At 37.0% G+C, this 27,917-nt stretch overlaps 1 protein-coding gene across 5 annotated transcripts in view; it reads left to right on the top strand.

Moving 5' to 3' along the window:
• Window positions 1–27,917, top strand: part of NFIB (nuclear factor I B) — a 240,665-nt gene that overhangs the window by 204,558 nt on the left and 8,190 nt on the right. The window contains exons 9-11 of one of the 5 annotated variants that reach the window (XM_030293497.1): window positions 1,411–1,549; window positions 5,009–5,091; window positions 15,005–15,093. The exons of 1 other annotated variant lie outside the window; for it this stretch is intronic. In XM_030293497.1, the coding sequence (XP_030149357.1) occupies window positions 1,411–1,549; window positions 5,009–5,091; window positions 15,005–15,093 (311 nt within the window). Of the gene's footprint in view, window positions 1–1,410; window positions 1,577–5,008; window positions 5,092–15,004; window positions 15,094–27,917 lie in introns of all 5 variants that reach the window. 3 more of the 5 variants (XM_030293496.1, XM_030293499.1, XM_030293500.1) reach the window with 3 other exon arrangements.

Raw genomic sequence — 27,917 nt, 5'->3', positions numbered from 1 at the left:
CTCTCGTAGGTTTCCGTGGGGGAGACGCTGGTCAATTTTCCTGACATAAAGTTAAATACTTAAAATTACTCATGATGAATAGTCAGTATATTCAAGAAGTCCATTATTCTGTACAGAATAAATAATGTGGCCTCCGAGGAACCTAACCAAAGACTTAGCGCATGTCTCTCATTGACTGTGTTTAAGTGTTATTAGCTGTTCATCTTTTTATCTAAAGAAACGTCTTCTGGTGATTTCTGTGCAGGGAATTAAATAACTATTCCGTTCATTGCACTGTTTACCTTTAACACAGAGAGCCGAAATATTTGTGGAGAATACTCTCATGGCAAATTGTTAGGTACCTCATGCAGTGGAGAATTCCAACATGGGTGTAATCAAGGAGAGCATGCTCTGTCTAGAAAAATACATTCCAGTATTTTTTTTTCAAACAGTGTACCCTTAAGATTTTGTCTCCTTACCATGGATACTGTTTTCTTACCCGAGGCTAACACTCAGATATTCATGTCTTTTCTATCATTGCCCCGGGGGATTTTCTTAGCTGATTCCCACAAAAGTCAACAATAATGTTTTGCGTAACTCTCCATGCCCAGCAAGGGAGGAGTAACTTAGGTAACAAAGTATATTTGATTGATCTCTGCTTTCCCTCAGCACATTTTAATTGACTTTGGAAATCTTTTATTTGTAGTTGTGAGGTCAGACCTAGTCCATCATTTTATATCGTGTGGATCTGAAGTTTTAAATGCTTGAAATATCATTCTATCTGCCTGTATGGGTCAATCGTCAAAAGTTAAGTGGAGATCCTAGAGCCTAAATTGCTTGGTGTGTGTGTCCAAGCGTACTTGTGTGTGACGGAGAGCTAGAGTTTTTGAATGCCGAAGATGGACTTTGACTATAAATAATGGAAACTATTGAGTTGGATGTGTTTGATCTCCTAGATATCCTTGTCTTGCTTGGGTCAGTGATAGCATCCTTAGGTGAAAATCGCGTGCTGAAAGCCAAAACTGACTGACCGCGGAAAACGAACGGCAGAGAAGAAGAAGGCACGGTTCAAATTCTCACTAGCTCAGGAATTATTTACACTCCAGTCTTGGGCTAAGCGTGTAAGTCTCCACCTGAGTCTTGCCCGTGCTACTGAATTTGAAAGGATCAGTTCCGCCTGGCTCTCAGGCGTGTTGTAAAGATGAATTAACCCGTACGAAGTGTTTTGAAGGTGAAACTTCCTTTTAAGTGCTGCTGCTTCTTTTTACTACTAACCATTGGTTGGTCTCTCTGACTCCGACTTGGGAAGGCGTGTGGTGGTTAACAGCAAGTGTACCGGGTCCGTGTGGCCAAGGGTGCTGAGTGGAAGTTGTTGGACAAGATGACTGCCTTTTGGATTGTTTCACCCGCCATTCTGTTTTTGTTTTGTAGCCTAACAGCAGTGGTCAAGTAGTAGGGAAAGTGCCTGGCCATTTCACACCTGTCTTGGCACCCTCTCCCCATCCCAGTGCAGTGCGACCTGTGACCCTGACCATGACAGATACTAAACCCATCACTACATCCACTGAAGGTGAGGCAGCTTCACCTACAGCAACCAGTAAGTATTTCTGTAGGAAATGAGAAATGTCCATCAAAGGCACCGTTGGATGTCTGATCCAAGGTGGAAAACACGGCAACTTTTCAGACCAGATGGAGATTTCTCATTTATGTGGAACTAGCAGGCATGTATGTGGCCTGGCTCTCACAAGCTCTCTCTTATCAAATTTCAGGCAGTCCATCCTATTTGAAAAGGGAGAAGCTCATTTGTTGAATAAACAGTTGTCAGAAAAATAATAAGTCATGCCTGCTCGTTCGAGGTATACATCGAAAATACACTGAATAACATAACTCAGTGTACAAGGTTTTTATGTCACCCAGAGAGATTAGATAATTGTTACTTATTGGAGCATTCCTATAGAAATCAATGCCCTTCACACGGCAGTCCGAATCAGGGCCTCTGTAAAATAATTGCCCGTTTACGTCGCTATAGGCTATATCATTGCAAGAACAAAACAAAACAAAACAAAACAAAAAACAGTTACACGATGTTGGATGCAGATAACATTTTAAAGTTGAGTATTAGGCACACATAAGCCAATTGCACTTTCATTATCTACGGCCATTTTTTGGTTTGTTTGTTTGTTTGTTTTTCATTTTTGTTTTTGTTTTTTGTTTTCGTTTTTGCCTATCATGGTACATCAGGTACTGTGGTTTTGAACGTGGCCATAACATTTTAAATGTCAGAGATTTATCCAGTGAACTTACATCGAACCTACCAATAAACCAAATGATTCCTTTGCTTCTTCGTATCGAATACTCATAAATACACAAGAAATTATCGCGCAGTTTTTCAATTGGCTTCATTCAAACTACAGGCTCCCTGGGACTGGAATTGGCACGTACAGATTGGTCAAGTGGAAGAGATAAAGCTCCAGTCAGGAGGAATTAGCAGACTCCTCATCAATTATGCATTATATACCTGAAATTCAGAGGTCCCATTTTCTTTCCTAGGGCAAAAAAAAAAAAAAAAATTGAAAACCTCTGGAAATGTCTAAGTAAAATTACAGAACTACAGGGGCACCCCTGGCTCTTCCTTTTCTCAGGCTTTGGAAAGATGCTTTCTTCTTGTTTTTTTTTTTTTCTTTCTTTCTTTCTTTCTTTTTTTTTTTTTTTTTTTTTTTTTTTGCGGCTTCTGAAAACCTAGAAAGGGACCCTACAAGAGAAATGGACATACTTTGAGTGTACAATGAATTCAGCATTTCTTTCTCAAAATTCATGAGGCCCCATAGCCTAATCAGTCCATGTAGGCTTGCAATTCCCATCCATAATCTTTATTGTTTGTAATTGGTTTGTTGGTAGAGGGTCCTACACTAGGGAACACTTCCCTGAATGCACAGATGGGTGAAATCCAGTCAAGGAGGACTAAGAATGCTTTTGCTCCAAAGGTTAGCTGTGCACATTATGGCCACTGAAATATGACATCCAGATTTTATTTTATTTTGTACTTATTTTCTTTTTCTTATGAAATTTATTGTCAAATTGGTTTCCATACAACACCCAGTGCTTATCCCAACAGGCGCCCTCCTCGGTGCTCATCAACCCACTTGCCCCTCACAATCCAGATTTTAAAAGTGGATGCGTTGGCATCTTTGAGCAAACAAAAGTCAGCAATTTAAATAAAAGCAAATGAAAACCAGAAGATTTTTTTAAAAAGCATTGGAAAGACTATCACAGGATAAATGATCCAAACCGAATTCCAGAAACTTCATTTACCTAATCTTATACGGATATTAATAGAGGACCTTCAAGGGAAGATCAGACCCCAAGGATCACAGCTCACCCTGGGAGTGCTATTAGCCTGCTTGCTAATGAATTGTTCTTATGCTCACCTGTAGGTTGATCAAAAGGGATCTGATTTGACTCATAAAATTACAAAATATTCAGAAGGTTGGTTGTATAAAGATGGCTGTATCAGCTTATTTCCCACTCCCACATAAAAGAAATCTAGCGAGTTGTTTTTCTTTCCTATAAGCAGACTTGTAGCTCCAGCTCCCGAGACAACACTGATCATGAGAAATTGGTCATTGAACTGATAAGTCAGTGAAATTAAAGAAAACACATAGATGAAGGAAACCTCCTTCTCATGGTTGAAAAGAAGGAATATCGCTTTCTGAGCCTCTGTGAGGCTCTTCTCCAGCTGTCCATGCTTTGCGCTGAATGCCAGAGGCCTGGTCATCAAGTAGGGCCACTGGCTGCTTATGGCTGCCCTTGTATGGGCCCTTTATTCAGGAGTGATTAAAGCTGAATTGTGAGCATCTTCACTGTTTTAAAAAGTTGACCTAAAAAAGCTTCAGTGGATCAAATTCTGCAACCCTTCAAATGGACATGGCAGAATTAATATATTTGGCTTAAAAGAAAAAAGCCTTTTTAAAATTAATGTCTGGATTTTTCATTAATCTGATGGTGTTCGGCCAAACATTTTAGCTTTCTTCAGACCAATAAATGTAACATAAATGGTGAAAATATAGTTCTTCTGTTTATTCCAGCATGAGGCAGTGGGGTTGCTTAGTGCTGGAAAGTCCTTTCCTTGTGAAAAGAAACAAAAATCTTTAGGAATAGGGAGCTGTTTTCTTTGGAAAATTCACTCTGTACCAAAAAGCACCTGTACCAAAAGTACTTGCAAGGTAAGATCAAAATAATTTAAGGAATATTCCCCACATGTACTTAACGCCTGGTGGCCAAGTATCTAAAAGATGTCACCACTCCCTCCCTGGGCCAATCACAAGAAATTGACTCTTTGCGCTTATGAAAAAGAAAGAATTTTTTTTCAAAAACATTTCTCTCACACTTAAGGTCATTTTCACATTAACTGAAGTTCTGACCTGATTCACTCTCTGTGCTATCATAAATATAGGCTTCTCCTTCATGTTAGTAATATTAGATTTTCTCTTTAGCAAGACGTTGTTCATTCGGTATCATCAAGCCCATCTGCTTACATCCCATTATTACAAGCTTTCACTCTTTCCCGACAGACTTTCAGTCTGCTTTTACGTTTAGAATCGCAGACCCTCATCGATTATTCCATTGTTAGGCAGCTAATATCTGGTGAAACAGTACAAGTAGGAAAAGGGCCCTGCTACAGAGCCAGCCCTTGGTACTCCCGTGGGACTATAACCGGAGCACGTTAGTGTGAGACACCCACCGCCAAAGGTCAGATGTGGTTTACTGGATAGATTTCTGGGGAGGGGGAAAAACGAACTGATTTGAGGTCAACTGCCCTTTCTTTTATGTATCGTTTGGTGTTCACTCAGACAAAAGAATAGAAAAATAGCGAGACTTTTATTTTATTTTATTTTATTTTATTTTATTTTATTTATTTGTTTTATTTTTTGGTTGCAAATCCCGCCTCTCTGGGTTTCTTTTACATGGACAGGGTGTTCATTCTGATAGTTCACAATTTTTATCTTTGTTTTTGTTCTTCCTTAATCAGCCTACACAGCCTCAGGCACATCTCAAGCCAATCGATATGTGGGACTAAGCCCAAGAGACCCATCCTTCCTACATCAGCAACAGGTGGGCAAGTTTCACCCAGGTGTGATGGTGTAGCCACGCTTTCGCATTGGTGCTCTCTCCATGCTGCCTCTCAGATCTGGACTCAGAACGGGGCTCCCGGGGGCTTCTGGGAAAGAAACTGATCATTTCATTTTCCAGAATATTTTCTCATTTATCCTTTGTTTCTTGCCTCTCTAAACAGGGTTTCTCAAATTGGCTCAAGACTTTTTCCACCTCTGTGGCCTAGATCGATAACATCCATGAGTAACCAGGGTCTCGGCCAGGGGATTTTTCCCAGTCTTATTGGCTGTTGAGAACTTACTAGCCTATAGCTTCCAAAGACAAAAATTGAAAACTGATTTAAAAGCCCATTAGAGTAGAAGCAGGACACAATTTGTGTTTTTGAGCTCTTTCATAGTTTCCAGATGTTTTACTCCTCATTTTGGACTTTTAGTCCAAGAGGATGAGTTATGAAGCTAAAACCTCGGGTGACACATCATTCCTATTTTAATAGGCTTAAATTGGCTTACTGATTTCAGATGTGATAAAACACTTTTTTGTTGTTCTGCTTTCTTACATCATTTATGTTTCAAGTAGCATTTTAAATTTCACATCTCATTAATGCTGTAAATTTAATGCAAATGAAGTGTTTACCCAAACTGTGAAAATATACAGCCAGGATTAATGGTGGCTTCTAAACAAATTAGCCACAGTCAAAGGCACGGAACATACCAATACAGAAATCCCATGATTCTAGTTACAGGACGACAGAAATAACTCTCAACACTTTGGAATTTAGATATATTTTATGATGCATATGTTCGCTGCTCTCAAGTTCTGATAGCAGAGCAGTTTGAAATTAACAGTGTGCAAAATATTAAGTAGGGAAAAATAGGCTATCGTGAATAAGAAGGAGCTGGTGTAAGCTTACCTGCTCTTCGTTCATAGGTTGTAGGTGCATTTGTCTGTGTCGTTAAGTAGGTAGTAAGCCTCACCAGGGCCTCTTGCCTGCTTCCTTTTGTTCCGGAAGTGCCCACCTAGCTTGTGCTCTCTCTTAGCTGTGCTTCATGCGAAATTCCCAAGTCCTGCCGAGTTGTGGACCAAGGTAGCAGACCACATATATCAAAGGTCACCACCTGCGGAGTTCAGAGAAAATCATAAAGATGATAGCTTACTCAAGATACTTGACATCGTGCCAGACTTTTAAAAAGCAAAACCAAACAAAAGAGTGAGAACTAACTGAAAACATCTGTACACAGTTATGAAAATACCAAATAATAATTAGTGGTTTTGCCAGCCATTGGCTTTTCAACATAATTCTCTGGAATGTTGCTTTTTTCACCTCTAAAATTGCTATAATATGAAATGTGTTATAATTACTATAATATGGTTCTATTTGACAAATGTGTATGTTCACTGTGTTTATTAAAAAAAAAACATGTAGGATTTATAGGTTTAGAAACTTGTTCTTTTCAAAATCATTCCACATATTTTCAGAAATATCTTCATCACGGGATTTGCATTATTCTTTATGACACATCTCTACTCTCCAGTTAATTTTTAACTCATAGAAACATGCCTCCTTTAGCCCCAAACACATTTAGACTATATCCAATTCCACGTATTTAGAAGCAATCTTCCCATCCCGCTGTGCTAACCTGTGGCAGCTTTAATTTCTTTTATTTACCACAGATGACTAACTTTAGAGGCTCAGGTAATTATGATCACAAAAGTCCATCATGTAAAATTTACTTTGTCTTTCGCATATCCGAGGATGAATCGAGAACACTTGGCAGGCATCGGGAAGGTATGAGTCTTAATGTAGATGGAGATCTGGGCACATTTTAATTGAAAATACATATATGCGAGTTCCAGAACTACCAACTTTTGTTATTAAGGACCACCATTTCTTATGTAAGTGGCCAATGTCAAGTGAAGACCTCTTACAATAGAAATATGATTTGTTTGGTCAAATGCGGTTGATATTTATGGAACGTACGATGTGTATAGATCCTCGGAAGAAAAAAAAAAAAAACTATAGAAGGGTCAGAGCTAAAAATGAAATGTTCAATTCTATTTAGAGTCTGCATTTACCATGCAGACGGATAATTTGTCCTGTAGATGATGAAAGAGTGCTACTTTTTGACATGAAGAAGCCCAATATGGCAAATTTATAATGAGCTACAGTTTTGAGGCATGCAGAAAATGAATGTATATGCATCTCATACTATCCATGAATATTACTAAAGTAAGGTTCCAGTTAAGAGATTATTACTTTTCTGCTTTTAAATTTTGAAAGAATCACTGAGATGAAGTTTTAGGCTTACTATCCAGGAACAGAGGGACAGAAATACTTTAAATGACTTCAGTAGAGTAAAGGTTATGCTTTCCTACAGCAGAAATGAGATTGATTTACTGTGTCCTTTCATTACTTTACAAAGATTTAAAAGAGACCACTCTTGTAGCAGCAGGTTCTAAATGCATTTGGTTTAAAGCACTCAATGATGAATGAAAAGGAAAATCAAGGGGTACATGAAATAAAGGTAATCAATCATTTTATATTAGCTAGGAGAAATTCAAAATTAGAAAGGCAATGGATTTAGTCTGAGAGAGTTCTTTTAAACATTCCCCATAGCCTTTAATATACATGACCCCTTAAGAATAAATATTGTCACCAGGTACATTCTTCAGTTTATTGGCGGCCTCTTTATAAAGATTTATCCTTTTAGGTTATGAAAAGTATTGATGTGCATTGTGCAATGCTATTTTTTTCTCAGAAAAGAACTTTAATATAGCCTACATAAATTAGGGTTAACAATAAATTTAAGATTGTTGAATAATTTTGACTATCTTATAAATAATCTTTCCACAAAATGACAATAAAGGAGACCTTTCAATATAGTCATTTCAAACACACAGGGATACTGGCGTTCTTAAATTGAGATGGCAAATATTAAAATTAACCCAATATTCCACTTGTAAGAGTAATACATCCATATTGGCAAATCTGAATACTAGAAGCATAAAAGCATATACTTTTGTACCCATTAACTTGGTACACATACAGCTGTTGTTAGTAATACTATATCTCAGTGCTCCTTAAAATGGTTATTACTGATTAATGTCGGTTGCTAACTGCCTTGAAATACTCGTGTTTTTTTTTCCTGACACGAGAATTTCACCTATCATTGTAAATATGATATCTCATTTGAATCCAAAAAATAATCCATAATCATGAAGACTATTTCAAAAAGATTCACGTAAACGAGTTGATCATTTGCCCTGACAAACAATCCTCTAATTACAATCATCGGCTCATGCCAGCTGATCAGGACTTGAATTTTTCCTTTATCTCCTAACATAATCCTGTGTGTCGCGTTGTTCAGGGTCTGGAACTAGACTGTCTTTGGGATGATTGGCTTCGTTCCTGCGTTCACTGTTGGCTTGGGGAGGTCTTAAAAGCAGACCTCAACTGGAGCTTCATTTTTCTTTCACTTTTCTATGGGACGGTGGTGTGGTGGCTTGAGGAACCCCTGGGTCCTGCTTTGGCAAACTGAACTCTTTGGTCTTTCCTGAGAAATGTCTTTGTATGATTTGGACCTTTTTCAGAAGTGTCAAGGATCTCCACGCTGACTTAACTTCACAGAAGCTTAGTAAAATGCAGTGTTTCTCTTCCTCGTACTGCGAACACACTGTGCACGTTCCCTGTGATAGGCAGTGAGGGGACCCACATGTCCCAAGTTTTGTAGCTGAGAGAATGGGAACTACATGGCAGAGCGTTGGACTTCCCAGAAATTATTTTATAATCCACACTAACAATTTTAGTATGAGTGGCGAACAGGAGACGGCTTGCTCGAATTAGCACCAATACCTTATCTGGTCAACCTCATGATGAATTTGTTAAAATTGTAGGCCTTCTTTCTTTGCTCTTATTGGAAGTTGCGTGATAAAAGAGGGTCTGGTCAACTTGATTTGCACCATTGTATTGGAGTGTAAGGTTATAATAAAAATATGAACCTTCACTGTGACACGTTAGTACAACATATAAAAAAAATCTCACTGCAAGTGGGAAATAAAAGTTTGTAGCTAAGAAGCTTCTTGTTCAGAAATAAAAGATCACTAATCGAACCAGGTATTGAAAAGCATATGAACCTTTGGTACAGATTTGAGGTTTTTGATGCCATAAGTGGAAGGTCACTTTTGCCTTCCGAAAGGGAGACGACAACATCACACAAGCTCTAGTTTATAAGATGTAAGACTTATTTTCATAGTCTCAAAATTATAATCTCCTGATTATATGTACACTCCTTATCATTAGAGCTCATGAATGAATGGCCTGATCAGCTCAGGTCCCTGCATTATGTGCACAACTGCATGGGTTTTATCGGTGCCTGAGCTTCAGCATGTTACATCTCTTGCATGACCACTTAACGCTATCATTTCCATTGCAATCACTGGGCTACCTTATATCAAAATATTTTCGACACTTTCCCTGGTATAATTTTGAAACTGGAATTTGGAAGTGCTTTTCCTTACGCTGAAAATTTCTGTTGCACCAAATGGCCTTCCTAAGAAATTGCTTCTGTAGGATTTTTTTTTTTTTTTAATGAAGATATTAATTGAAATTTCTTTGCAACGTTTGTCCTGGCAAATGGCAAAGCCAAAGCTAGGTACCTTGAGACCACTGGAAAGGTAGTCTTTTATTAGAGGCAAGCAATTGAAAGGACACTAGCAGACTATCAACAAACTTTTCAATAAAGTCAGGAAGCAGGCTATCAACACTTGTGTCTGTTCTTATTGTGTCTGTTATCATAATTGACAGCTTGACGTAAAACCCTATCACATGACTTCTGGGTAGGTATGTAAATGGATAAGAGGTCACTCCTCACATATGCTAGCTGGAAAGGAAACACATTTAAAGGAAGTTTCAGTCAAAATAACGGCTATGCAAATGTTTAGCCTTTTGGCTAGTTCTTATGCTTTTAAAAAAAACCTCCCGTGGTCTGCTTTATCATGCCTTCATTTATTTATTCACTCACTTTCAGTATTTATCACATTCTAGATAAACTAATTAATGTAAAAATAAAATTATGTTTACCGTAGCCTTACATTTCGATCAACAAAATCACAAGGGAAAAATTATCTTGTCCCCTGAAAATATTTACTTTAAAAGATCCAAGTTGAATCAAGGAAGTAGAGGAGATTCTGAAGGTTATAATTATAGCCATTTTAGCCTTAAATATTCTCGGTGGGGTGGGGGGCACATGAAGCATAGGGTAGGAAAAGAACAGTGGTAAGCAAATCAGTATCTTTGGTGAGAACCAGGGATTAGGAGTCCGGAGGTTTGGTTTTAGTGTTGACACAAAGAGGGCATGTCTGATCTTGGACGAGTCCATAAACTTGACTGTCCTGTATCTTTATCTTGGAAAGGAAAATGAAGGGGTTGAACTTCACAATCTCTGAGTTCCCTTGAAACCTTACATTTTACAAGTTAAACTAGTCTCCATGTGAAAAAAAAAAAAACAAAAAACAACCTCTTCATTTGCTAATACTTAGGATTTATGGTCAGTTATGTTTATGTAGTTCATGGGCTATGCATACCCATTTAATGTAATTCTACTGCGCTAGCTAAATTAAATATCAAGAAGCATGGGTTCCAGAAATTGACATTAGAAGTAACTTAAAGGTACCAGGATGATCTTGAATCTCTCTCTTTTTTTTTTAAAATGTGTTATATGTTTTACATATAACAATTTTATTCTGAACGTTCTGCTTGTTCATTTAGAGGCCATTTTATTTGCTCCATGGTGAGTAATTAATAAAAGCAATAAAATAAAACTCTACTAATCTGAGAGTTAGAGGACAGTTTGAACATTGGATTGTTTATCTTTTAAGCATCCCCTCAAAAACACCTTTACCCCCAAAAATCTGTTTCCTTGAGGCTATCTGTAGAAATGAAAACAAAAACAAAACAAAACAAAAAACCCCTAAGAACGTAAAACACACCTTTCAAGATATTCCCTTGAGGGTCACTGTAAACTTAAAAAAAAAAAAAAAGTGAGAAGGTAAATTTGCCTGTGTTGATTATTCTGTTTACAGTTTAATGGTTTATTGGTTCAACTGAGAGCTGTTGTCATCATGAGGGACTGTTAGTACATCGGCCTGTTTGCTGAGTCTAGCAAAATAGAACGTTTTGCTTACCTTCTTTCTTTTGTTCCCAAAGCTAATTGCTAAGCATTTAACAAAAGCCCCTGTTAATAACAATGGAGGGCCCTCATTTGAATAAACAAAATCTTAACTCTGAAATCACAAGCAATATTGATTCTTTATAGCTGTCAGCTACCTATGACTAATGTGGGTACAGTGTAGGAAAGGATAATGACCCAACTCTTAGGTGTTTTTTTTTCTTATGTAGATTTTTGAGGGAAACTGCTTGAACCCATCCTTGTAGGCAAGGAACAAGGTTCTCATTCCAGAGTCTTGATAGAATGCCATTCTAAGAACATAGGCAGGAAAACTTGACCTTCACTTCTTCCTTACTTGTTACGTAGGTAACCCTTTACTCATAGCTTTCCTGGAGGACAATCTTACTTCCTTACTTCACCTTCTGCTTGCTCTTGGAATTCTGGGCATAATTGTTTTAATGTAAATTTTACCTCAGTTTTCTAGACAGTCTAATTTCATATTGATAGATGCATAAAGTTAAAGGATTAAAATTATTTATGGGAGTGTGCATTTCTATAAGGATATGCATATGCTCAGGTCTGTTAAAGACTATAATGTTACAAAAATAGGAATTGCTCTCCACCTCCATTCAAACACACAACTCTTACAGACTAAATATTTGAACTAATCTGTACCTAGTGTTTTCTATTTGATTACTATTGGAGGAAACAAGTAATTTCCTTTTTTTTTTTTTTTTGACGAAAATACTTGGAAAAACCATTACAGTGTTATTGAAGCCTATGTACTACTTGAAATTAAAGTCTTCAAATTTAATTTAAAGAGAATTGATAGCTACATTATATAACAGTGACTCTTTCACATGACAGAAATTGAGGAATCATCACCCCAACCTCAAATAACACTATCCCCTGTTATTTTAAATTTATTTAGAACATAATGTAACGAGTTTTTGCTGTTGGGAATAGTGACTTATACTAAGAACATTTAACATGCCCCCAAAAGAAGCGTAATACACCTAGTGTTAACTTTTTATCCCCGAGATTCTATTCAAAATTTGCTGAGTCAGAACTCTCTTCCTCAAACAAAGAGTGTTAGTAATTGATCTTCTTAGGAATAAGAGTGAAGAGTGATTTCTAGTTTAATTATTCAGTTGTTTCCCCTGCCACACCATCACCTTTAAAATTAAAATTTCACTTCGTCAGGAAGTTCATTAATTCAAAGATGCTTTATGCAAAAGAAGGTTAATTAATAAATTAAAAAAACATAAAGAGTGAGGGTCTTGCTTAAGTGACCTGCTTTAAGTAATTTATAACACATAAGCATGTATAAACAGGTCTCCTCAGAAATTTTTGGAAATGTTGATAATGCTACCCCACAATCTAAAGAACTAAATAAATCTAATTTATATTTTTCGTTCTCAGTAACCGAGAGGAAATTAATTTAATACTAATTAATATCCTGCCAATTTTTTTGGCATCTAAATTATTGCTAATTCCTATGTCTAGTGATTGTTTTGTATGTATTTCATCATATTTTCTGTTTTGAAAAAAAATTAACCCTATTGAATTTATCTTACGTATGGATGAAAGTAAATAGCTATGGTCAGGTTTAACCCCTTTGGGACTACTCTTAGGAAAGAAAAGCCCCCAAATACATTGATTTTAAGTGTTACAAATGTGGCCAAAGATAGCCCACTTGACATTTGTTAGGATGGTAAACAAACAAATAAACAAAACATTAGCAACGCGAACAACAAAAAAGTAAGCAGTTTACAAACACATCCTTCCAAAGAGACACAGTGTTCCTGTCATTGTTTGTGAGACAAGTCAGTTAATCAGTGAGTAATATTTCGGTTCTCCTGGCGTCATAAAAGCATCTTTTTCTGAAGATTTCTGCAATCTAAGCTGCGAGCCCCACAGAAACTCACCTGAAGTTAGCAGAATTATCATGAGCTCTGCCTGAATATACTCCTCCATTCTTGAGAATGTTTAATTGACTAAAAACTAGGAATTTCACTGACTAGAGTAGAATCAATAAGTGGTCCCTAAGGTAATCTTGACACAAAGTCAAGGGTTTTTTTGTTTTTTTTTAGCTGTTTTTAGATCTTTTTCATAGTACTGCTTTAAGAAAATGCATTTTGAAAGAGACAATAGGCTTACTGTTACTGTAAAAAAACAGATTGCCCCATCACACTGCATTTCTGATTAGATGATTCATGTTGAGCACTTAAAAAAAAATCTTGCCATAAAGTTTGTTATCTGTTTGGTTTTAAGACTAATCAAGCATACATTTTCTCTATTATGCAAGTATTATGGTCCGTTTTAAGAATATTTTTCATTCTAATTTAATTTCTTTACTGGTTTATGGCTCCTTTATGAGTACATTGTGAGAAGAATCCGCACATCCTATCAATCTGTTTACCTGGCCATCTATCTACCGACCTACCTACCTACTTATCTTAAGGGAATTTTTTCAGTTCTTTATAAAATTGCTTTCACCTACAATATCAATATAATGAAAACATGTGTTTTGGAAATTTTAGATGGTATATTTGGAGACTCATAGATCTGTAGAAAAGGGTGCAAAACGATTATTCTAAAACTCCAGAATCACTATTACTCACAATGTGTAGAAACTCATTGGTCTAACAGGAACAGTAAAGGCTCTTAATAGCCATTTTTTTAAGCCATAGCATTATCAGAAAGGATTACAATAATTTATCAGGAGTTTAAAGGCACTTTGGCTGCAATCATCACCTTGTAGAAATCCTCACTGAAACACAGCAAACAAGGTGCAGTGGGTTGCTCTGAATAAGACATCTTTTCAATGCAAGATGCAGTTAATTCACAGCAAGGCTATCTAGCGATAAAAACCATGATTTTCTAGTGGGGTTCCCCCCCGGCCAAAGCCAGATAAGTTTACTTTCATAGGCATACAAATAAGCAATATATCTTTTCAATAAATCTGCTAGCACCGTAGGGCAGCTGTGAACCAAACAGAGCTGGATAGGGTTACTCGAACCCTCTTCCGAAGGGCAGAGCTGATGATTCCAAGATCTGGGAAGAATTTGTTTCAGCTTGTACTCAGTGCATTCCTGGCTCTATTCAGATGTGGTAAAGTATTTTAAATGCCATTACTCTGAGTTTAAAATCAAAGTAGAAATCCTCATCAACTCCTTCTAAACAGTGCCACTTTGACTGCAGCAAAATTAGGAAACATCTAGAAGGGAATACCTTGATGCTTCTAAACATAAGCTAGGGAGAATGTACAAGGTGGGACCTTTACTCCTCTAAACTGCATGTCCTCTGTGTTTTGCAAATTGCATGCTTAAAGTTATTGATTATTTTACTCAGTGCGGATTATTTGGTATGTTGCATAAAAAAAGCTTTTTTTTTGTTTTCTTCCTAAAATATATCTCTCTATTGAATATTAACGTTTGCTTTTATTTCAGCTCAATTTGTACTCTAATAATGGCTAATTGTTATGTTCTAAGCATCGTTTCTCTTGTATGCTTTAATTAATAGAGTGGCCTATTGCAGTAGAGTTTTCTAAAAAGAGTGTCTAGGAATTTTGCTTTGCAGAGTAAGGTTTTCTTTTGCTTTTGTTTTTGTTTTTGTTTTCCTTTAAGCTGCCTCTTGGGAAAGTAAGGTTAATGCCATGTACAGTACTGGTTTGCATGTATTCATTTAAATACTAAAAACTGTAGAACTGCTCGATCCATATCTGACTGCTAGGTTTCAATTGACAGCTGAGGATTTGTGACTGGACCATGAATCAAAACGGCAGGCATTTATACCCCAGTACCAGTGAGGATACATTGGGAATTACTTGGCAAAGGTAACATTTTAATTATTTCCAACCCTACACTTACACCTAAAAGTTACATGAGCTATAGTGTTTGTTTTTAACCAGCTTTACAGAAAATATATGTTAAACATGTAGTTGTCTGGGCTATCCCACCGCTCTTTCCCTACTGTCCTCCTGTATTTTGTCAATGCAACTTCAAATTAATTTGGGACTATAGCATCTGCTCGCTGATCATTGGAATTTCGAACTGCTGTCAAATGTTTTCAACAATTTATAATTTGGGGAGGGGGCGGGGAGAAGATTTGACACTTCACATTTCAGGACCTAAAAAAAATGAAATCATAGTTTCAGGGAAGATTTCTCAGCTATTTGAGGTCTAATAAAGCATTGGGTTTTTCACATTATGGGTTCTTCTCATTTCAGCTCTTTCCTCTACTGCTAACTTTAAACCATTTTACTATTCAGTTATTCCCCTGTTGGAGGGGAAAAGCTAGAAGAAAATTTCCAAATTAGTTGACTTCACTGTTATCAGCGGCGTTCGTTAATGTTGGAGTCAGACGATTGTTGAAATCAACAGCTAAAGAAGGAATTTGGTTTAAATGAAGTTTTTAACCTCTGTTCATTGATATGAATCGTTGAGAACTGAATTTGTTTGGTTGGCTGAGGAAACGATCCTAAAACTAGTTTCATCTTCAAAACTAGTTTTGATACTATCTCGTGTATTGCTTTTGGAAGGTAGTGCTGAGTCAGCTTCTTATGTATTATGTTAATAAAGAACGAATTGTGTCAAATTGGCAAATTAAATAATTAAAATTCATGGTATAATCATGTGCAATAAGAGATAAAAATTCCTAGAAGAGCGTGAGGGAATCCCATAAGGAGTTCACCAAATGCAGAGCCAACATAATTTTCCAACACTGCTATGAGTCTGATGCTGTATCGTAAAAGTACATACTCAAAAATCAGCTGTAAGTGGACTGCCGAACTCCATTTCACGTGATAGAAGCTGCTGAAAAGGAGAATCTAAAAGAATGGAATTAACAGAATGTCCACTTTTCCTCTGGTGAAAACCGAGACAGCTAGTTGGATTCAGTTTTTAAAACTTCATGAGTTTTTATTAATGCATTTCCTAAAATGAATACGATATGACTTTTCTTAAAGATTGGTACACATCCACTTTAGAAGGTATTCATTTTTACATATTTTCATTTTTTTTTCCCCAAGAAGCTTATATAATCCCTCCATTTGGAAAAAAAAATACAATATATACTTATAAAAAAGAAATTAAGCACAAGGAGAACATATTGTTTAAATAGTCTTAAAAAGAATATGCATTAAATCCCATGAAAATGTCTTATTTAAATAGTCTTAATTGGTTTTAAATTAATTTAATCGGATTTGATAACACCATGTTTGGATTTAATTTTATTAAATAACTTTCTCATAGTCCATGTTCTCCATGTCAGTGAGCATAAAAACCATGTCTGTGTACAAATGTTGCCGTATTTATAAGAATTGCAAGTCAGATGGAGTGTACTCGTGTTTTTAAATGTGGCTATACCTGTGTGAACCTCTAAATCTATGATTACTGATTGACATTTACTTATCTAAAATAGGATAGTACCTTTATAAAGTACATGAAAGCCAAATAAAGGTATCAGTTATTGATTATTTGACATATAACTGCACCGGGTTCCTAGTAATGTTTTGAATCAAAAATTGACATCCCAGAAAAGGAAAAGGTGAGTGGACAATGAATCACCCTATGTATCAGAGTGGATTAATACGATGACTAAACCCAGCTTAGGAGACCATTGTTCATGTTACAGAACCCCTTCTTGTTGCAAAATTGGTGTGGTAATCAGCTTCAAGTTATAAGAAGTCAGAAAGAAATTTAGAATTCATTTTGTTAAGATTTTTTTCTTCCCCCCTCAAAGATAATATTTTTTTTTGGTTAATTGATAATGATATATAGACTGGCTTTAATCCTTCAAAGAGCTTTAAAAAGGTAGCTTTTGGCTTGTTCCCTTTTTATCGTGATTCAGAAGGCCCATAATTGATAATGGCAGGCATCACGTTCGTACATTCAACAGGTGTTTATTGAATCTCTATGGTACGCTGTCCCAAAGGCTGTGTGACTGATTCAGGTGCTCACAGTTCTTAGAATCTAAGTATTATACAGTTTACAATAAATATACTCAAATAAGACAGCAATTTGCTTTGCTCTGTTGTAGTTTCTTCTTTTTTTAAATAGGCTTAAGTAGAGTCCATATTTGATAATACAGATAAGCCATGTCTGTGGCACAACACGTTCTTAATTCATTCATGGTTTATAGTTTGTACTCCGTGGTCATTTATGAAAAAATTTTTTTAGAAAGGATGTCGAAAAAAGAAATCAGAAACTTCTGCAATATTACTACTACTTTTAAGGGGATGACAGACATCTAAACTCATCGAGGCACTGCTACAACTTTAAAATATTCTGATTAAATAGAAAATATTTGAGGAATGTAGAGCAGTTCAACCAGAGAATTAAATAATTTGCCTTTGTCATAATGGCATAAAGAAAATATCAGGTTATTTTTGCTGTGGCTGTTGATTTTTGGTTTTAACACAAGGCGATCCCTGAGACTCTATACTAGAAAAGGACAAAGGAAAGAAGGTGTTTTGGTTTTGCTTTGTGTTTGGCCTTTGCTTTGTTTTATTTTGTTGTGATTGTTGTTTGTCGCCATTACTTTCTTGGTCCCACCACTCCTCCACAGTGGCCTCCTTTTCTGCTTTACATGAATCCTCCCCTGGAGGTGTTTCCATGTCAAAGGCAGCTCCTTTTGCACGACTGAAAATGGCAGTGAGGCGAGAGCCCGAGAGCCCTGCACGTGTAATCCAAGCTGGAAGATTTCCCCTATCCTCCTCCCTCCTTGTCCTGCCCCCAACCCCATGTATAAACATTCCCTTAGGAACCAAAGCGACTCAATCGGAAAGTTTTCACAGACTTATTAGGTTGCTACCCTGAAGGTGTTTTGTTGTGTTGACCTTAGCATTTCGTGAAGTGTGTGTGTGTGTGTGTGTGTGTGTGTGTGTGTGTGTGTGTTGCTTGCACCTTGAAAATGTGAATTTTTCTGTCTAACCCAAAGGTCAGGTACTGCAGTTAACCCAGAGTGAAGTTTGTTGGTGAAGGACTCATTTCTTGAGTCAGGAGGGGCTCAGCTCTTGGGAGGGTAATAGGTGAGGAGTTGCTTAAGCTGTTCATAAGAGTACTGTCGTGTCTGTGCTTTGTCCTCCGATGTGGACAAATGACACTGTTGCGTATGTGAGTTATGTGGGTATAAACAAATACAGCAGTTAACTCCCTAACTGGCTTGCTTTCTTGAGACTATAGCCAGAGCATGCCTTGTACTATCAAGTATGAAAGAGCAATGTAATTGAATGAAAAAGAAAGCTGAAGGACAATCCAAGAATAATATAAACAGAAGTTATTTTAAAACATTGGAGGGAGTGCTTTATGCAAAAGAGAAACTGGATTTATTGTTTCATTCCCTCTTCTTTCCCTTCACCCCTTTCAAGAGAAGCAAAGCCACAAGTGAGTGGCTGTATGTGTCTGATGGCTTATATAAACATAGAAGAAGCCTTCAGATGGCTAAAATAAACATGCGCGTGTTACTGAAGGATATGTTTACACAAACCATTTGCTCAGCCTCTGAAATAATGAATAAATGAAGATTTCACTGAAATAATTGGAAGGATTTTTGTGTCTCTGCTGATGCCATAATTGAATGGCACCAAAGAGACTTTTATCAGCTCTTTTCCATGTTACATGTGTTAGCAGCTCCTTTCTGTGAGTTGAATACTTCATTCTGTAGTTACTTTACACATGTTTTGGTAAGAAATTGTCATTTATTACTGCAATTCTAGGGAGTTGCTTGATTTCCCAGGAGAAATTTGGCAGCCAGTAAAGATTATTTGGATCTGGTTGGTCAGGAGAGGGGAGGGGGGCAAAAGGAAGGGGTAGGAGCATTCACTTCATACATAGAATCCTATTTGCATAACACTGTCCTCAACCATTTACCACCTCCCTTGCTTTGCCCATAAGATGGTCTTTGCAAAATATATGTCCTCAGTGATACAGGAACAGAAATAATCTTCAGTATTGGGTTGCAAACCATATGTTTGTGTGTAATGTATGTGTGTGTGTGTATGCACGTACACGTGTGGATCACACATGTGTGCATACACACATTCATGTGCGTGTGTGTGCGCACACACCTACACATGCGGCACATGTATGATGAGGAAACACAGCGTGTTTCCTGGAGTTTCCTGTCCGCAGGTAGTATTAAGAGTTAACTCTTATTTCAACATTACACTTAGACCATCCCTACAAATTCACTAGGTTAGCATTTCCTGCTTTCAGTTTGTTATCTTGACACATAACTACGGCACAACAGCTGGGTTGTTCCTGGAGTTCCTGGGGGGAGCTTTATTCTCAGAGTGCTGAATTTCCTTTTCAGCTGTCAGCTCTAAAGTGTGTTCAAAATGTTCAACTTTTTACACACCATTCTGGGCCCCTAGCACCACTCTGGGACTATGATAGAAGTGCTGATCAGGTAGATGCATGGAAGGATCTTTGGTTCAAGGAGGAGGATTGCAAAAGCCAAAAATGCACATGCTCACCGTTTGGTACTGGAGCTGCTAGCTAGTGTTGTTCTTCGTATTTGAATACTCGTTTTAAAAGAATCGCTCCATTCTCATCAAAAATTATTTGCACCTGTTATGTCTGAAATAAAAAATGTTACCGTCCTTAAACACTCCCTGGATCCAGTGTTCACACACACACACACACACACACACACACACACACACAGTATCCGTGATCTGGCTGTTGGAAAATACATTGGGGTTCGCAGTAGTTTTGCCTAACTTTCTCCGTTTATAAAGAAAGATTTGCACAACACAACATTTCCTTTTTATCTAGGAAACTCTTCAGAACACTTCCTAAGAAATTAATTGTATTCCAGCCAGACTTGCATGCTGCCATCCCACAGGAAATGGGTCAGCAATCCATTAAGATGCCATTAGATAATCTAATTTGGAACTTAATCTCTAAATTAACCATGCTCCATACTTGAAGCATACTTGAGAGAAAGAAAAAAGTTTACGTTTGAATCGATAGGGGAGCCGAAGCGTGAAGAAGGCTGTTTGTTTTTTCTGTAGCTGTGGTCACGTCTCAAGCCGTCTGGTAACCAGGAGAAACCAGACATGATGTAATTCCAGATTGAACTTGAACTTCAGGGACTTAGGAGAGGGGAACAATGGACCATAGGAATCAATAATGTCCATTTTCCACATGATTATGTTTGGAGCTTTAAGTTAACCTTTATGGGAGAAGCAGCGGGATCTGCAGTGTGACCAAAATGAGATGATCCAGAGACAAGATGTTAGAGGAAAGAAAACAACTTTTTCCGTGATATTTTCTGAGCAGCACTGCGGATTCCAGCAGGATTAGAAAAGTTCCCGCTCTGCAGTAAACCGGTGGCCTGTTCAGAGCACTCTTTGTTCGCTTAGGTAGGACAAACTTAATCTTATGTTTCCTGTCAGATGATTTTTGGCTGCACTACGGGAGAGGGCGGAGCGTGATTCAGAAAATTCCCAAACGTAAACCTTGCCGCTTAACCCTTTGCAACGAAAGAAGGACATTTGAACACCTCCTTTATTTGAAGGTGTTTTAGGGAAAGTGCCAGATTTACATATGCATTACTTCCGTCAGGAGTCAGCTCCTCCGGCCGCCAACACCCCTTTTAGGAGCTGACCTTTTGGTTTTCCTGTTTGCGAGTGCTGTTAGTGGGTATATCGTGAATTGTTTTAGTCATATTTACTTAGATAACAAAGCATATGAATGAGTAAATATACTACTAAACATACGAGAAAAGAAAAGGCAAAAGCCTGTTTAAGTCCCAGAAATCGAAGACCACAAATTTTGAAGATTTGGAAATTTGCAGAAAGTGACCGTGACTCCCTCCTTTCTTAATTTCTGTTTTACATGAAGGAAGATTGTTGTTGTTGTTGTTGTTGTTGTTGTTGTTTTGTTTTTGCACGTGTGATTCTTTCTGCACATATATTAGCAGGCATAATGTAAAAAATGTGTTCAGTTCCTTAATCGGTTGTGGTTTTATGGTTCAGAATTCTGATCCAAAGAAATTCTGTTATTTAGAGGTGAAATTACACAAGTTACACTGATTTTTGCTTTTACATGAAAGTCCCTTGGGAAAGAACAGGCTTTTGCTCTTGTGTAAAACTTAACATTTCTTTTTAATTTAGTATGCCTTGGGTGATTTTCTCTAGTGAAAGGCACTATTTGGGAGCATTATTTTTGCAGAGAATTTTGTCTGCTGTTGGAGACTCACATATGCTAATCAGGGGAGCAGGCGCACTGGTAACAATAGCATTGAAAGGAACCCAGGGATAGAGAGGAATACAGACCAGAGAAAGGATGGAAATCCACATGTCGGGTTCTCTGCTGTGGTAAGGTCTGTGGGAGGAGCTCAAATAACCACTGGGAGCCTGATCATGCTAGATTTTTTAATTGGCTGAAACCTCCCACAGCCACATAAAACGTTACGGATGTGTGCATGCGTGTACTGCGATTTATTTACAGTTAGCCACCTTTGTGGGAATTCTCTATCTTTCATTTTCAGTTCTAAGACATGAAAAATCTCAAACGTAATTTTTTTTTTAAAATCAACTTAATTCGGCCTATTTAGGGGACCTGTATTTTCCTTATGTCTGAAGTACACATTTTAAGGAAATAAGTTTTTATTATTTTTAAGGATATAGGTTGCCTTGTTGAAGGCTCTTCTAAGATTTTGTAAAAGCTTTTTGCTAAAAGAGTCTAGTAATTATAACGACCACATTTCATATTTAGCTGCAGTAAATGTGCCCTGTTTATTTAGTCGCCCTGTGCTCTTCATTAGATAAACTATTTCACTGGCATAAGCCATTATTTTACTTAGAAAATGCTGATACCCACGCATGGCAAAGTTAGCATTCAATCCAGCGTGCTCCAATAACAAAATACATCTGAAACAATTGAATATAAATTAATGAGCTTTGATGGCCTACCGTTTTGATATGTTATTTCCAAAATCGTTGGTCCCCAAAGAGTAGCCATAAAGAAGGCTATTTACCTACTTAGTTAAGAAACAAATACGTTTCTTTTTCATTACTATGAAGTGCTATTGCTTGCAGTTAGAATAATTCCATGAGCCACCTGCAGTTTATGATATTTGGTGTTTCCCAGAGAGCCCACAAGAGTACTTTGCAGTTCAGGTAAGAGCCGGCCAGGGAGCTTTCTGATACAGATTATTACAAATAGTAATAATCATTAGAAATCATCTTGCATGCAAATAGGATCATTCGGATAGCAATAATGATCCTTAAAAACGGGGGACATAAATCGAAGGAACCCAAGACCTGTGTAAAGCACTTTGTATATTTTACTTCTAGTTTAGCCTCATCTGAGGTGGAACTCAACAAGCAAGTTAGACATCGAGCCACATCTGCACATAGAGGAACAACGGCAAATATTGTATTCAGCTGAAAAGCATCTGGAATTGGATAAATCAAATACAGTGATTTGTGTTAAAATTTGGACTCAAGAGCCATCCTTCCCTGGGAATTTCAGTGTTCTAAATGATATGGACCTTAATTCATAGAATCTCTTATATAATTTAGGGATAATATAAGTTCTTGCCCAGTTGATAAAAGTAAAGTTTGTTTCCAAAAGAGGGAAATGAGGTAAAGTGTAATGGGTGAGACTGTAGACCTTAGGACCACACTGCTGGAGTTCAAATCCTGGCTTCTGTAACTTAACAGCAGCATGACTTGGGCAAGGCACATAACTTCCTAGCTCCGGTGCCCTCATCAGTCAAATCAGAATTAAACTGGTACTTTTCTCATCGATTTTTTGTGAGGATTGAAAATTCATAGAACAGTGCCTGGCAAAAAATGCGCACCATGTAAGTACTAGCAACCAGTGTATTTACTAAGTACCATTTTTTGGTCCTAATACCTTAATGAGTTTATAAATACATTCTTACTATGTAATGACATATAATAATTCTTATATGTATAGGTTCTTAAATACTACCCATATATTCCTTCAACTGGTGTGACCTAGCATGTTTTCCTAAGACACCATCCATAACATTTGCATCATGTTGAAGTGAGCAGCCAATCCAAACGCGTTCCTGCACAATTCGGGATAGCACGGCTTTTCTAACTTAATGAATACTTAATTAACTGGCCCGTGATTGGTCTTTCCAGGTAGATTTTAGCCGTTGCCAGGGGAAATTGTTGTGCATTTTGGGAGAGAGATCCCAGTACAGACGTGTTAATTATTGCAGCGATGAAATTGGGAATGTTTAGCTACGGAAGTAAAAATCTTTTCTTTTTGGAGATACCTAAAACAGGTGCAAAGGAATTAAAGGCAAATCCTTCTTTTAAATTAAGGTAGTTATTTTATTTACTTTCTGTGCTTTTTGCACCATTGCTTATTTTCATTTCTATCTATAAGTAATGTAGCTCCTAGGAGAGTTGAGGTATTCCTGAATATATAAAATCCTTTGTGCTTCATTCTTATATTTTTTATGCTTCTTGAAAAAGAAGCATACTCACTATCTTTGAAGGAAATATAGCAGTCTTAGGATTAAATCAGCGTGTGAACTCTGAATGGGCAATGTCATTATTCCCCTACAAAGTATTAGGGTGCTGGATATTTTCACATTTTATAAAATGCTTGCCAAATGGGTTACCCAACTCACTATCAGATAAACACAGACTAGTGATAAATGAAGTTTGCCATTCTGATAGCTCTTATTTCAAGCCATAGTTGAAGTGAAGCCTTTGCCTTTGTTTGGTTCCTTACTCAACTTATTACTCCATATATGTTTACTTGGCACTCCATGGTTCTTGGGTGGTTACTGAGGTAAAAGCCAAGGGCCCAATTCTTTTTGGCCGAGAAGACACAGTCTTGCATAATTTTAGACAGCAGAACCATCCAATGTTGATTTGCCCAGAGCAGTTTTCTCTCTTTCTTTCATTGAATGGCATAGAGTCTATTTACTACTTGTACATACAAAGGCCAACTCCTTTATCCAATTTATCCAAGGATATGAAATATATAAATAGTGTATCATTTTTAAAAGGAAGAAATGGGTATCTTCTTACCCCCATAATCCTCACCATAAGGTCACTGTAATACAACTTCAACTGGATTTGTTTTCAGAGGATATATATTGAGTTTCAGAGTTGCTTGATCACCCAGACCAAGCACATATTCCGTGCACAAGTCCGCTGCACCATTTCTTAGGTTGTGATCCAGCTGTGTGGGGCACGGGAAATTCACTGTCTCCTGAAGCAAATATTGTCTTGAGGAAACTCTGTTCAAAAGTTCTGTCTAATGTAGGGTCAATGTCTGACCTCCCAGGGCAACAGTATAATATAGTGAAATGGCCATGGGAATCAGAACTGATTCACATCCGAGGTCTAGGTGAGTAACTCAGGGCAAGTTAAACCTCAATTTTCTCATCTGTGAAATGGGACAATGGCAATTTCAAGAGTTCACTGAAGAAATTAAGTGAGATAGTGGATGTAGAATACCCAGAATGGCATCTTACTCATAGTAGACCCTCATCATGGTTGTCTTCTGAAAGTTTCTCCCTTTATGCTAATTCTTTCCACCTGAACTATACAGAACAAATCTACATTTCTTTCCAACTCAACTGTTGTATCTTCCCTGTCTCCCTTCAGCTGTTCCTCAGATGACATGATTTGGTGAGTTTCTTCATCATAGAAATGTCACAGAGTTTGTTTCTCTTGAAGAGTGATGCCTAAAAGCAACACAGCGCTTCAGAAGTAGTCTGATCAGGATAAAATGGGCTATCACCTTCCATTAATGCATCTCGAGGTCTAAATAACTTGTTTCTTTGCTTCTTCCCTTTTTGAGGCAGCCACGTCATGCGTTTGCATGAACATGCGTCATGCGTGAACATACTATCCATGACATCAGACGTTTTTTAGAATTTTGATCTAACTTATATATACCTGTTTTGTGTATAATGAAGTACCTCATTGTATACATAGAGTAGAAGTCATTAGGGTGAATTTTCCTTTGTGTTAAGGTACAAAGTATCTTTTTTGCTTTTTTTGTGCCTGCTTTTTTACTTTTTTCTTTTATTTTTTTAATTTAATTTTATTTTTTAATTTACATCCAGGTTAGTTAGCATAGCGCAACGATGATTTCAGGAGTATATTCCTTAATGCCCCTTACCCATTAACCCATCCCCCCTCCCACAGCCCTCCAGTAACCCTCTGTTTATTCTCCGTATTTAAGAGTCTCTTCTGTTTTGTCCCCCTCCTTGTTTTTATATTATTTTTGCTTCCCTTCCCTTAGGTTCATCTGTTTTGTGTCTTAAAGTCCTCATATGAGTGAAGTCATATGATATTTGCCTTTCTCTGACTGACTAATTTCGCTTAGCATAATACCCTTTAGTTACATCTACGTAGTTGCAAATGGCAAGATTTCCTTCTTTTTGATTGCCGAGTAGTACTCCGTTGTGTGTGTGTGTGTGTGTGTGTGTGTGTGTATACACACACACACACACCACATCTTCTTTATCCATTCATCCGTCGATGGACATTTGGTTTTTTAAAGTACTTTATATTCTTTTCCGTTTTTAATGGTATGGCCTTTATATATTTTCTAAAGATGTGTTTTCAGCTTTTAGTTACGCTTATCTTCTGTTTGCCTGAAGAAAAGGTGATTCGACAATGGAAAATGGAATGAAAACAAAGTCTATGCGTGTTTGAAGATCTATCTATTGGCTGAAGTAGCTTAATTTGACCTTGAATATTTTGAGGTCTTTCAATTATGTTCGCACATCTCTTAATACATAGAGGCACAGATTATTGGATTAGACATAAGATAATTCTCACTCCACTATGGATCAAAACTATTAAGCACTTTACATATAATGAGCTTATATATGGAGATACCTATGAATATGTGTGTTTATTTTATCCATACTGGTGACCATTAGCATGGATTTATACAAGAGGGAGTTAGATATGTAAACAGCACTATTGACATTTTACCTGAAAAACTGTGCAATTTGAGACATTCTCTTTTTGAGCTGAAATGATCCAGATCATCTTGTTTGATTAAACGTTTTTTTTACATTGTTATCATAATCTTTGAATTTGTCTTAACAGACTTTTTTCCCAATAGGACTACCAAAAAGCTCTAAGAAATGTCTGTGCCTTGTAGTTTTGAACCTCACCTATAAATTGGCAATAGGAGACTTGTAAAACTCATATATGAGGTCTGCATAGTGTTAATGTTTGAGATTTATTTTCCCCCAAAGGTTCATAAACAGTATTGACAAATATATTGCACGCTGCAATTTTGACATGGTCATAATGTAGGATGGGAGGTTTGAAAGATTGAAGTAAACATCTAAATTGAATTTGTTAGATATTCTGCAGCTAGAGTCCTGTTAGTCACTAACGTCAGTTTGTTTTTATTGAGCGTTTTCCAAAGAATAATCCGTGTCTGTTTTTAGAACCTCATAAGAAAGCTCTTGCAAAATAAACCCTGAATTCTTGTCCTTCCTGCCATTAGTGAGACCCAGTTCTCTATGTAAGGAGTCACATCTATTTTCAGTCATTAAAATATACTTTGTATTTCTAAAGAATGCAATCTCTCAATCTCTAAATGACTTTCTAGAGCCCATTTAACTTGGGACTCAATTTTGCGAAGTGATTTGCTTGTTGACATTGTCTTTTACTGTCAAGGATTTTATCAATTTCAGTTAAGTCTTTTTGTTTTTCATACACGCTTCCCATGTTGGGCTCAAACTAATGGATATATGTTTTTGTAATTTATTTTATTTGCTAAGAAATAATTAGCATCAGCGATAGCCAGACTCTACAAGGATTAATAAGACAAAGTTATTTTCTTTATGGAGCTTACCTTTCAGTCAATAAGATTATCACAGATACAGGTAATTATGATATGAAGTAATAAATGCTATAATTTTACTGTGTAACAAAGTGCAGTGAAAGTACAGTTGAGGGGAAAATAGCTTTCATGATGTATCATATAACATTCTCTCCCAATCAATCTTGCAAAACACAGAAATGGAAGATGTGTGTGGGAAGAGAGAAATATGTGAAAATAATTAAGTCTCTTGGAAAAGGTTTCGATAACAAGTATTCTCATTCTTTCAAATTATGACTTTCCATCAGATCATGAGGACCTATCTTTTTAGTTTGAATTATTCCTCCTTTGAATTCTTACTTGATTCCCCAAGAGTTAATTTTTGTTAATACTAAACGTCTCTCATTTTAAGTTTAGAGATGCCTATTCTCTTTTTGTAGGGGGCCAAATCACAATGTATTCGTGCAAGTATGTGATGCTTACAAGCCACGCTTTTAAAAAATACATAGTTGGGTGTGATTTGGAACACTTGGGTGATTTGTGTATCCCAAAACTTTATTGATCATCTACCATGTGCTCGTGTTATATCAAATGGAGAGCAGAAAGAGGAGAAGGACTTGGCTATGATAAAGCCCATCATCTAATTATAAAATCTCTTGGGCATAAAAGGTCATTGTGAAATGTTTTCTGTTGAAATATCAAATCCAAAGTATGCACCTCCGCATGTACCAGTAAGACGCATTGTGTATAGAGGTATCACCAGAGTGAAAGAAGTTATACATATCAGGTTCTTTTTTTTAATCCAAGCATTTGTGTGTGTGTGTGTGCGCGTGCGTGACAAAATTGTTCCTTCAAGTTAATA

The sequence above is a fragment of the Lynx canadensis genome, chromosome D4, assembly GCF_007474595.2.
Source record: "Lynx canadensis isolate LIC74 chromosome D4, mLynCan4.pri.v2, whole genome shotgun sequence".
In the NCBI taxonomy this organism is placed as follows: domain Eukaryota; kingdom Metazoa; phylum Chordata; class Mammalia; order Carnivora; family Felidae; genus Lynx; species Lynx canadensis.
The sequence above is the reverse complement of the archived record's forward strand: the minus strand, read 5'-3'. Positions and strand labels throughout refer to the sequence as shown.